General features: G+C 40.0%; 1 protein-coding gene across 7 annotated transcripts in view; it reads left to right on the forward strand.

The window, feature by feature from the left end:
* The window catches only part of SMPX (small muscle protein X-linked), a 50835-nt gene that overhangs the window by 15710 nt on the left and 22520 nt on the right, over positions 1 to 12605 (forward strand). For 5 of the 7 annotated variants that reach the window (XM_086767181.1, XM_086767172.1, XM_086767224.1 and 2 more), the window contains exons 3-4: positions 881 to 970; positions 4866 to 5019. In XM_086767181.1, the coding sequence (XP_086623307.1) occupies positions 881 to 970; positions 4866 to 5006 (231 nt within the window). In that variant the 3' untranslated portion in view covers positions 5007 to 5019. Of the gene's footprint in view, positions 1 to 880; positions 971 to 4865; positions 5020 to 5196; positions 5398 to 11087; positions 11303 to 12605 lie in introns of those variants that run through there. The other 2 variants (XM_086767188.1, XM_086767215.1) reach the window with 2 other exon arrangements.

A 12605-nucleotide genomic window follows, 5' to 3' on the forward strand; every position in this document is an offset into this window, starting at 1 on the left:
TTACTTTTAAGGTGTCTGTTGTAAGCCCCATTTATGCTATGGCTACTGGCTTTCTGCCACAGCTAAAGAATCAGACTGATGCAGTTGTGTAGTGGCATTCTGGAGGGGGTTTGCTAAAGCCAGGGGTAGTGGTCTGTCCAGTACTGGAGCCAGCTCAGCCTGCTCCGACCCCTGAGCCTCCGCTGCAGATTGGGCTGGGGTGGCTGGGCAAAACCCAGCAGGGGCTGGAGGGTCAAAAAGCCCTCCTGCCTTTTCCCACAGATCCTTTTTGCAACCGGGAGGCGTATTTCTAGGACTAAGGCATTACATTTGCAGTTTGTAGCACCTATGGGTAAATTTTGTCGGTAAAATCACATTTTAAACACTTAAGTTGGCTTAAGTTGGCTTAGGGTGGGCTTTCCTTCCTAACTACCTGTAGTTAAATAAGGTGAGAACTGGTGCCACTGGGAGAGGGAGAGTGGTCCAATGATTGGGTTGTTACTGTAAGATTTGGGTGATTTGCACTTAAATTCTGATTCTGGCACTCACTTTCTGTTTGACCTTGACCAAACTGAAGCAGACCCAGATGCCTAAAGACAATTTGGTGTCTAGTACTCATTTGATTTAAGTCCAGTGAAATCAGGGAGCTTTAAACTAAAATGCAGGACTTGAAAAGCTTTCTAGGTAGCTTTGTTTTTTCACTTTCCATCTTTAAAATGGAGTTGAAAGCACTTCTCTTTCCCACAGGAGCGGTGCGGTCATGCGTACATTGAAGACGTAACTGCTCGGAAGCCATGATAATATCTATACACTTGTCCCACCCCTTTTGAGTTTTGCTGTTTACCAACTGTGTGTTTATTTATCAGTCATTATTCTATGTATCATCATTTCCTTGTCACAGGCTAATATTAACATACCAATGGGAGCATTTCGACCTGGTGCAGGCCACCCTCATAAAAGAAAAGAACTTACACCTGAAGAAGTGGAGGAGGTAAGAAAAAAAAGGATTTGGGATTTTTTTTCCAGGAGAATCCCTGCCATTGATGGAAGAAGGCCTTTTAATCAACCTTGTAGCACTGCATACCAATCTTAGGTACCACAGCTGAATTTGTGCTGATCATTCATCGAAATAAATGGCCACCTACTAAACACTTGATACATACATAGTTCTGCGTTTGATGCCAAGGCGCCTATAGGAATTTAAACTATTTCAAAGGTGCGTAGCTCTGCTTCAACAGCAGAGGAAAGAGAGCCAGCATTTCACCAGTGGTATTTATCTAGATGGGAGTTGATGGGATACAGCAAGAAAAGTTATAGCAAGGCTTTGGAAGAATATGCTACTACCTGCTGTCCCATGGTGTGATTTATGGTTACACCTTAACAATATTGGAACAGATTTTCAAATCTGACACATTTTGGAATATTTATCAACAAGGAGAAATTGAATGGGAAGACACTAGCAAATTAAAAATAGAAATTGTGAGCCTACTTACCTGCATAGAGGGGGAAAATACTCAATTTTAGATTGAAATCTGTGGTTTCATGCTTATATTTTACAGGGAGGATTTAACACTGAGTTTTGAATATAAATTCCAATTTATACTTTAGCCAACATTGATCAGAAAGGTTATGATTGAACATGGATGTCATCTTTCTGAATGATGTTAAAACATCTTATTTAGCATGAGCTATTATAATAAATAAGAACTAAAATCAACAATGGAGGAAAAGCTAGTGGTAGATACTCAAAAAAAAGATAAAAACTCAACTAAAGGTGGATGCTTATGGCTTCCTGGCCAGTTGATTTAGTTTGGATTTATAATCTCCAGACGAGAACTGGTCCTGCTGGGCCACAGCTGACGGTGCTCCTCAGAGCCAAGGGCAGGAAAGGCTCAAATTGACCCCATAGAGCCAGGCTGCCTCTGGCAGGACTCGACTGGGTGGACTTGCTGCCATGTGGGCGAAGCAACGGTGGTGTGGCTGGAGGGAGTCTTGCCCTCTTGCAGAGCAGAGCCGTGAGGACCAGGAGGGAGGTGGATAGCCACTTCTCTCCAGGCATGCAGTGGTACTGCTGGGGATTCAGCCCCAAACAAGAAGCAGCCAGATTAAATTTGGATGAATCATTGGCTCCTCTGACCTGGTACAGGCACTTAAAATGGTCAGGTTTAGTGATGTAGGAACTAATTCTTCCCTTTCTGTCTAAATCAGACAGATTTTTTTTTTTTTTTTCTGGATTTCAACATATTTGACATAAATAGTCCTCTGTTTTCAGAGAACTTTTCTGAAAAAACAAACCTAGGCTGACTTAACTCTTCTTAAGAAGATTTAAAGAAAACAAAACCAAATGTACAAAGTGACCTTGAAGACATATTGAGGCTTTCTCCCCTGGAAAGACATCAAAGCATATTCTCTCTGCAGTAATTAAACTGGTGAAATAATGCATGTTATTAAGCAGAAACTAACATAGCATGTGTGAATTCTGGTGGTATTTGAGAAATAAAATAAATGACAATTGCTGATAATTAGATTTGGTTGGGTAATTGAATATTGCTTTGCTTCTCAGTTAAGAGACAGACATTACAGAAAGAAACTTCTTGGCCTTAGTTTTATAGCCAATGTGCAACCAAAGCAATGGGAGCAAAGACTACAGAAACAGCTCTTGTAATAGGAATAGAATAAAAATGCTATCAGTGGACTTATCTTTTCAGCTTTCTCATCTCATTAAGTTTTGCAATACAGCTTATGGTTCCTTAGATCAGCTTTAGACAAATACAACTTTTGCTAACAGTGCTTAGCATTTTTCACTGTATTTTAAAACCTTGGCAAAGGAGATGAGGGAAATATGGATCTTACTCAAAGGGATGGTGGAGTCAGAAGGGAATGCGTATTTCTGAAGGTCAACAGAGCGGATATGTTAATATGCAAAAGAAAAGGGGGTAGGAATTTCAGAAAATAACTCTTCTTCAGTCAGAGCATTTCCATGCATGAATTTGTTAGCTCGTGTCGTATATCTAAGTCCTTCTTCAGACTTCCTTCAATAAAACTGAAGGGCAAGGTCTTATCTCAGCTGTGCACTGCACGCAGAGTGGGTGATATAGGGAGGGGTACAGTCATAAATAGCACACAACTGAGATGAGAAGGAAAGCTAACATCATTCGATGGAGTGCAAAGTCTCCAAAATATGATCAAAGTTTGCGCCATTTGTACTACAAGAAGGAATGATGTTGTAGATGACTTTAAACAGTATTTTTAACACAGTGTCTGCTATGGGGGTTTGAGGGATGGTAGTTTTCCCTGATTATTCAGATTAGCTAGCTGTGCAAGAAAAGGGTCAAAGGAAACAATAGAAGTTCATGGCATCTTTGCTTACTGATAAAATTTTGTGCAACCCTTCAATCATCTTCTGCATCAATTTACTACTTTTCCTGCTGTGCTTCCAGGGTGTTAGATCATTAAGTTAGGTGTTAGACAGTATACATAGTAGCTGGGGCTCGACTACTGACTGGGATTTTAAATAGTCAAGCCAGAAACAATAGTATGATGTTATTAGTATTATCTTGTGTTAACTAATAGAGTATTAGCTACAAAGTGAGAAGATGTAATACAACTTTACTAAGACAAGCAGTATAATTGTTGCTTCAGTTTTCTTTTATATGGTGATCTCTAGAAAATTTGTAAAGGTCAGATAAGAGGAAAATGTCAGTTTTCTAAAATTCCTTGCTTTTTTTGCTACTTGACCTTGCAAAAAGTCTGCTTCCTGATTAGCATGTAGTCCATTAGTCAACGGGAAAAAAATAGGGGTTTGTTGACCATTAATGTTTGACAGATAATTTTTGCATTTTAAAAATGAGGACAAATATTAAGAAATGACTGTTCACAGTAAATACACCTTTCAAAAAAGGATGGCTAATAAGTCTGAATACTGAATTAACTCCGAAAAGCACATCCCAAGAGGACATTCACAGAGTAATCAAAAAAGAAAAAATAATTTCACTGTGAAAGTATTTGCAGTAAAATATTAATTAATTGCTAAACCTACATGATTCTCCCTACATGCCGGCTTTATAAACTACAGAACAGACTGGAACAACCTTGAACTCCCTACTGAAAAACTACTCCTTCAAAACATTGCTCAGTCTAGAATAGAAATTGTCTAAAATACATGCTCTACCTTACCTAGGAGCAATAGTACAGCCAAGGAAGTACCAAGGGCTGAAATACTGTGGTACATTGGGAATTTGGCTGAGATGCTCGCTAATATATAAGTGCTATTATTTAGCCTGTGTTTTTACAGTCTCAGCAAAGTAGCCATCAGACACTACCCCAATTCAAACATAAAATGACAAAAAAACATTCTGGTCTTACAATTGAGGTTAAGAAAAATTAATCATCAGCTCAAGCTGAGCTTGGATGCAGCTTTTGGTGTCCATAACCTACTATCATAGCTCTTCTCCGGAGCTGCAGAAGTGCTTGATGGTTTGCTTCTCCAACTGGCCAGCAACTGTGAGACTCTGAAATAAATTAGATTATAAAAATAGTTTTCCACTTTTTTTCCCCCCCTAAAATATGAAGAATCTATGAGTTGTCTTCAATGCTTCACTCAGTTAATTTTCTGGTAATGGTCTGACGCTGTAAATTCTTACTCATTTACCAAAAGATCCACGTTCCTCTGCACTGAGCATCTTGTAATTTTTTTTTCAGAATGGTTTTAGGCATTTTAGACAACAACCAACAGAATGAATTATCTTCCTTCCCTGCCCCCAGTTTCTGTTTGGATTGTATTTACTATAAAAACATCCTTTCCTGTATCTCAAATAACTGACCTATGCTTATGCTCAAGAAATTGCTATGGCGGCAGCAAAGGTCACTGGTATCCTTTTGTGCAGAGTGCTCCTGCTTCGACAGAGGAGGAGAAAGACAAGAAACATCTCCCAGGAGCTAAGAAACTTCCAGGTCCTGCTGTCAACTTGTCAGAGATTCAGAACATAAAGAGCGAGCTGAAATTTGTTCCCAAAGCTGAACAGTAGCTGGAACAAGCAGGTGAGTAAAAGAGAAGTTCTTTGTGTGGCTCTGGGAGAAGCAGGCTGATCCAGAAATCTCTTTGTGTCAAAAGACAGCATTCCAGTTGCTTCAGATGACCTGGAATCACACTCCGTATTTCAAAATGTAAGAAGAAAAGATCCTAATCCTTGGAATTATCTGTTATTTCAAATGCAGGTCATATGGGAGACTATATCTGATGATATATGGCACCCATTAACCGGCCTAACAAAAACTGTGTTCAGCTGTTAGGAGTATTGAAGCCAGCTTCTTGGCTCGCAAGTACAAGTTCCAGTTTTACAGGATACAGGACTTGTATTTGTACACACTAATTACAAATAAATGTATTGCAATGCAAATAAACTTGTTGCAATGATGGACAAATAAGTCAGTATTTTTAAAAAGCTCTTTTGAACCATAGATATTTGATAATATTTTATTTCTGTAATTTAAAACTGATATGCTAGTGGCTTCATGGATTTGATCACACAAAAGTAGCTACTTGTGGCACCCAAGGACTTACCATATGTCTGTGGGGGCTTGGAAATATGATTGTTGTAGTTTATCCCCACTCAGGACCAAGCTACGCAGTCTTACTCACTCCCCCCACCCTCTGATGCAATAGGGAGAGATAATATAAGAGAAAAGGCTCAGAGTTTGAGATAAGGACAGGGGAAGATCCTTGAAGTTAATGGGCAAAACAGACTCAACTTGGGGAAAACTGTTTATTTATTATTATTATTATTATTATTGAAGCCTAAGCAGGATAATGACAAAGAAAACAAAACAACTTCCCCCCACACCTCTCCATCTTCCCAGGCAATTATTTCTACCTCTTTCCCCCTCCCGAGTAGCACAGGGGGGAAGAGGGAGTGGGGGTTATGGTCAGTCCATCACAAGTCGTATTACGCCGCTTCTTCCTCCTCGGAGGAAGAACTCCTTACATTCCTCCCCTGCTCCAGTGTGGGGTCCCTTGCATGGGCTACAGTCCTTCATGAACTGCTCTGACATGGGTCATTTTTCCACGGGGTGCAGTCCCTCAGGAATGGTTCCCTGACGTGGGGTCCTCCACGGGCTGCAGGTGGATCTCTGCTCCTCCATGGGCCTCCATGGGCTGCAGGGGGACAGCCGGCCTCACCATGGGCTGCACCACAGGCTGCCGGGGAATCTCTGCTGGGAGCAACATTACTCCTACCCTGCCTTCTTCACTGACCTCGGCGTCTGCAGCCATTCCTCTCACAAAAAATTCTTCACAATCAGCTCAGGCAGACACCTCTCAGGTTCTCTTCACATCTCTTTTCGCTTCTCTTGGCTGGGCCAGGCTGAGTCGGGCCCAGTCGGCCACCCAGTGGGAGGCCAGAGGGTTGGGGGCCACAAGGCCCACAGGGCTCCTGCCTCCCCCTCTCTGTCCCCACTTCACCTTCTTCACTTCTTCCTTTTTTAAATTTTTCCCCTTCTTAAATACGTTATCGCAGAGATGTTATCAGGGAACATTCTGTCACCACGTGGCTCAGCCCTGGCCAGCAGCAGGTCCGCCCTAGGTCTGGCTGAGTCCACTGGACAAAGGGGAAAGTTCTGTCAGCTTCTTGCAGAAGCTGCCACTGTAGCCCCCTCCACTAAACAGAACCAACACAATGGTAGAGGATCCTGGGGAGATCTGTGCTCCTCTGGAGTGAGAGCTGGAGACCAGGCAGCGACCCTCAGGCAGTGCAGGCAGCACCAGACACATATGGGGTGAGCCACTGGTCTATGATTAACACCACAACTCATACTTCATCTTATTTTATTTAAAAGGAAATACTCGGCACGTCAATACAGATTTCAGAATTATTTCTGTCTGGTTTCAAACAAGAGCTGTAAGCCTCTGTTGTACATTCTGAGCCTTGAAGAAATCAACGAACATTTCTGTCCATGAAGTTATCCTCTGATTTTCCTTGAAAACCCTGAGCCAGTAAAAATGCCTCAAGCAGTTACAAGGAAAATTCAGCTGTACAGAGAAGTCTCAATACAAAAAAAAAAACGGCTGCAGTAAAAAAAAGATAGTTGTGTCACATAGTAGTAATCTGAATTGCCAGTTGTGCCTATTGAGACGAGTCCTTTTAACACGAAGAGAAGCAGAGGAGCTAAGCTGAGCAGAAGAACATAATCTGGAATTTACTGCACCAAAACATAAATGAAGAACAGAAAAAAAACCAGAAAGCAGTGCAAGAGGGTTCTGGGGACGCAGAAGTGCTATGGACCAGGAATTTTGAAGGAAATGGCATATAATCTGAGTGAATTGCCTCAATACACTATGCAACATTAACTTATTTTTATGTGTAGCATAAATATGCCATTTAGAAGGAAAAAGTGTTTAGTTTTCTTCTTGCTTTTACCCTGCTGTGTTGTAACATTCCTGTTATTTTAAAGAAACAACAGAGTCTTTGTCTTCAGAAAACTTGGGAAAAGGAAAATTAAGATTTTGTAAAATGAAACATTGTAGTCATCTCACCAAAGCAGTGCCCAGGGAAATATGAATTTTTAATGTTGAGGATTTAAAGGGTTTTTTTTTCTCTGTGAGAGATATTTAGACATAAATTTAACCCCATATTTATTCTCAGATGATCACTATTTTCAATGTTTAAAACAGTTTTTTAGTAATTAGTTTACTGAGAGTCTGACAGAAGTATTTAGGGTGTGTATGGAGATTCACTCTAAAGAAAACATTTCTACGGAAAGGTCGGTAAAGTAAAGAGCATCTTGAAAGCTCTGAGGTCATTATGAAGTCATTTCTATCTCTGTCCTTCTTTCAATATTGTATTGATTATCGGATTCTGACAGTGACACAGTTTTCTAGATTTTGGTTAGGACAGTCACAGATCGTATCTGAAAACTTAGCTTCTAGAAGTGCTGAAGACACAGTACTTACTGGAGACTAGGAGTTTGGGTTTGGTTGCAGCATATGTGCATAAATTCTGCATAAAATTGAGATGTAAATCAGTCACTTGCCGCATCCACAACCTTGAATGGTACTAAATCTAGGGACTGTCCCCTATAGAGGACTTCAATCAGTTCAGTTGTTTTAGGTATGACCTGCAACTTTGTACAAAATGTGATCTACTCAGTGAATTGTTTTATGATTGACCATGCCAGGCCAGTGAAGATTATATTTATTTGCAAGAAATCTGCCTTCTCATATGCCTTATACTTTGCTTCATCTCTAAGAAGGGGTTACTGATCGTCCTTTGGATGTGATGCTCTCTAAAGAATGGTAAACTCACTGGTCAATAGAATATGCCCGTGCAGAGTGTGTACTGATAAATGGGGGCGTTCTTTGGTTTTCACAATTTGGAAATGAATTCTTTGTCACATCAGTACAAAACCTCTTCAGATATTCACTGTTGATGGATTTCCCTTTGTTAATGTTTTTATATTTCTTGTGGTGCTCTGTAGAAAATGCCCATGGAAACTGGTAGAATAACCACAAATTCTCTGGATAATTTCCATTATGCTGTGATCCTATAACATGATCTAATAAAAATATCAAATATACATAAATATGTCAGGAAACACCAGAAGTTTTAGAACCACAACAATTATTTCTAACACTTTCTCTTAGTATTGTCATTCTTCATTGGACTGTTTCAGTAAATTGCAAGTCAGCAGGATCAATTTTGTTTTAATTTTGATCAGTGTTTTCTTGCTCAGTTTTACAGAGTGCAAATATATCAGCAAAAATAAGGAACCTGCAAAACAGTAGGTTGGTTCATTATTTACAAATCCATTCCTACATAATTTGCACTTTAGAGTAACTTCTGTTAAATATCTTTGGTCTTGCTCTTTCACCAAATTAGGAAACATTAATAGACTTGCTAAGATCATAGCTGTGAGTCTAACAGTTTGTGGGAGGGATGTAATTAGTGAGATGTCATGAAGCTGGATCCACTGAAGGTCATAAAGTGCTTATCAGTTAAGATATTCCTGTAGTCATCCCCTGCTGCTGGTCTGTCACCTATAATTAACTAATTAGCATACTCTTCTTTGTCTTAAAGAATTTTTTTTGCTTCCACAGACTTGTAGATAATGTTTTTGATGCAGCTAGTTTTAATATACAACCAGAGTTGTGATTTGTTTTCCTTTTCTCCATCTACAATTTTTTTTTTTTGCTGCTCCTTTTGCCTGCACAAGAGCAAAACATATGCAAAATAAAATAGTAACAAAATAGCACATACTAATCAGCTAAATATATGTCCTATTGCACAAGTAATTATAGGACAAATGGAGCCTGCTATGACTGAGATTTATTGCTGGTTGTTGTGATATCTTATATGATAACTGGTATGGTGAATGTACCTGAAAATGGGCCTGAGCACAAACTGGCACTTCACCTGAGAATGTACATAATTGCAACCAGTTACTGCTGCAACTCATGTTTGGGTTCTTTCTTTATTCTGTACCCCTTCACATTTTGTGTCCTGAAGTGTGGGCGTTTGTGTAACAAGACTTTTTACAATGAGCATGGAGCCTGAATGTTGGACTTCAGTTTTAAAGGACCTAAACCTTCAGCTAGTGTGGTCTAGTCTTTTCTTCTTGAAGGAGACTTTCATACTCACTGAAAGAACTTCTAAAAAGGCAAAAAAAAAAAAAAGGGAAATTTACTGCCTGAAGTAACAAAACAAAGTCTGTCGTAAACATACAGGCAGCACTCCTGGCACTGCATTCTGGTCATGTTTGGAGAAAGTGCTTGCCAGGATGTTCTACTCAGAATATGGTCAGACAAGGTTGCTGAGCCGTACCTGGGCTGTTCCTGACAGGGCACCTCTCTTGTTCAAAATGTGAGAAACCATGCAACTGGTACTTGTAGATAATCTGTTTTCTTTACTTGGAACTCTACTAGGGAGGGTGGTTTAATTGCAGAAGCTGTGTGGTAGTTCTGTTGTCAGGTTACAGAAGCAAGGGGGTTGTATTTCGAGGGCAGAAGATTAAACAGCTAGCAAAAGCTTCCCAGGGCAGCTTAGACTTTGTATTACTTGCAGCATTACCTCTTCTATAACATATTGTGAATCCTGCCTCACAAAAAAAATGAGGAATCTTGTCAGTAGAGCAACCTCTGAGATTGGCATCACTTGGGGAAGAAAGAATAAGAAAGAAAAAGAAAAAAGAAGTCCTTTAGGGAATAGAGCTCTTATATCCATAATTATAAGATGTTCCTTGGTGTTGCTATTTATTTACAAAAAAAAATGTCAATTACCCTGGGCTAAAAATACACATTATAACTTTGTCCACTGAGTACTGCAGATTTTAATTACAGTTTCCTGCTGTATACTGCTCTTAAGCTGCATCTCAGCCATCTGCCTCTCCTGATGTCACTGTTCTGACGCGCTCTTCAATGATTATGTTATTCCTGTGCTCACATGGACAAGAGGGATACAGTTAAACTGCTGTATAGCAACAAGCAAAGTTACTGTCATTTTGTCCAGCAAACACATCTAGAGCCTTGCTAGTAGAGGGACTCTGACATGCTGTGAGCTCTTGAAATAGCCCTCCAGTTTTAAGAAAATGTGGGGTTTTTTTTTTGTTTAAGCCTAAGTAGCCAGCCCCCACATGAGAGAAGGGAATTTCGTGTCCAGAGGATGCCTGGGTAGGTCAGGAGCTCAGATCTCCTTAACTGGAGTGGGAACAACAGGGTGAAGAGGGAGGGTGTGCTGCAAGAATTTCTGCAGGACCCTTCTGCCAAAGTCAGAGGAGGCCTGGGGTATGTCAGCAATCTGTACCTGAATGGAGGGTGCAAAGAGGACGGAGGCAGGCTCTTTTCAGTGGTGTCCAGGGATGGGCCATTCCTGAACCCACTCACTGTTTGGCCTGTGTTAATTTCAAAGTACTTCTTGTGTTTTTCTGTCCTTGGTTTCCTACCATCCTGTTGTCTTTGCTTCAGAGTTCCCAGATTAGTGGCACTTGAGGATTTCACGGCCAGCCATCAATTTTGCCAGGTCACTTCTGTTTGTAAAATTGTCCTAAGAAACTAGATAGTGGAGGGGTTTTAGGATTTTTTAACAGCATGTTTAAGGTTCTTTTGGTTTGCCTTCCAGGTTTTCTGAGTCTACTTATGTCATGCTTTCAGACTTTAAAACAGAAGAGCTAGAAATTTCGTTTCAAAGAGAAAACTGGAATCCCCAGGACATAATTTAATATCAGAGGAACCTTCGCAATCGTGTTGTCTTCTGGAGCAAAAAAAAACGTTATTCATGTTTTGCTTTCCAGAGTTTCTGGGTTCAGAAATAAAAATGTCGTTCCTTGTCTCTAACATGGCCTGCAGCTGTCTGTCACAAACTGAGAGTCTCTCCTCTACCACCGACAAAATGCCTTGGTAAGCCCCCAGCATGTCATTCCTCGGGCCTTTGCGAGTCAAGGAGAGATTTCCTTCACGTTCTCTTGTTAAATGTACGAAGTGAGGAGGAAAGTAGACTGGAGAGACTCGGCTTTCTAGATGTCTAAGAAAGGTTGAAGGTATGTGTTAGGAAGTTGATTTTACCAAGTGAAGAAGAGGGCTTATTCTTGTGAACAACAAATGCTTCTACATAAACTCGTTAGGAAAAGACTGTGTTTTGTGGTTTGGAAAACTGACGAATAACTTCAAAACAAATACTGAAAAATCGCAAACATTTGGCTGCAAAGTCAACTACAAGAATGGATACTTGTATTTTTTCAAACAAAAATATGAAAAAAAAAATTCTTTCTAAACTGTATCTTCAAGCAGAGCATTTATATTACTGGAAGAGACAAGCACAAAGTAATAACTTGAAGAACTCTCTACTGATTTTTAGAACATGAGCATGTTATTTACTCCTCAACCTTCACCATACTCAAGAGAGTTTGCAGACATGTAGAGATGAATAAGCCTCTACACACAGACAGAATAAATTTCTTTATTGACCCTCTTACTTTGAAACATTAATGCCCTTAAAGTAACAAAATACTTCATGTGCTAGCAATGTTTCCCACAAATCTCTGCTCCATTCTTGAGTGAGAACTGTCAGTTTCTGGGAGAAAGAAATATTTTGTTTGAAAGCTGAAAATTCTCCTTCTTAAAAATTAAGACATGATTTGCTGCTGTTTAATAACTGCTTTCTCTGTTGATTACTTAGTCCTGAACTTTTAATGTCAGACTCTTTTATATAGAAACCCCTATGTTCCCATCAGTGCTCTTTATGACATATTTTTGTAATAACTAAACTTTTTAGTCAATTCCCTGGATTGGATGCAATTTCTGGGGTGGCCTCCCTCAAATGAAACTCAGAAAGGCAGGAGGCCTCCTGAAGATACCAGACATGGAGTGATCGGTGAAGTAGGAAGGTGGGATACAGTCAGTAGACTTTTTCTTGCTTCTCTCTGCTATGTGTGTTAACAGGTATTATGAATGAACTGCAGCATTAAACAGTAAGTACCACTGGAATGTAGTCCTCTTGGAAATCTCAGAACAGGATATCAGGAATCCCTAAAACTTCAGCTGTTTGCTGTGTGAACAGATCCTGGTATTTAGAGAAGATCCTGTGACTTAAATGGCGCTTACCCTGAGGCACGTGCGTATAAACCCACGCAGAAAAAAT

This window comes from Chlamydotis macqueenii, chromosome 1, assembly GCF_036417535.1.
Source record: "Chlamydotis macqueenii isolate bChlMac1 chromosome 1, bChlMac1.mat, whole genome shotgun sequence".
NCBI lineage: Eukaryota > Metazoa > Chordata > Aves > Otidiformes > Otididae > Chlamydotis > Chlamydotis macqueenii.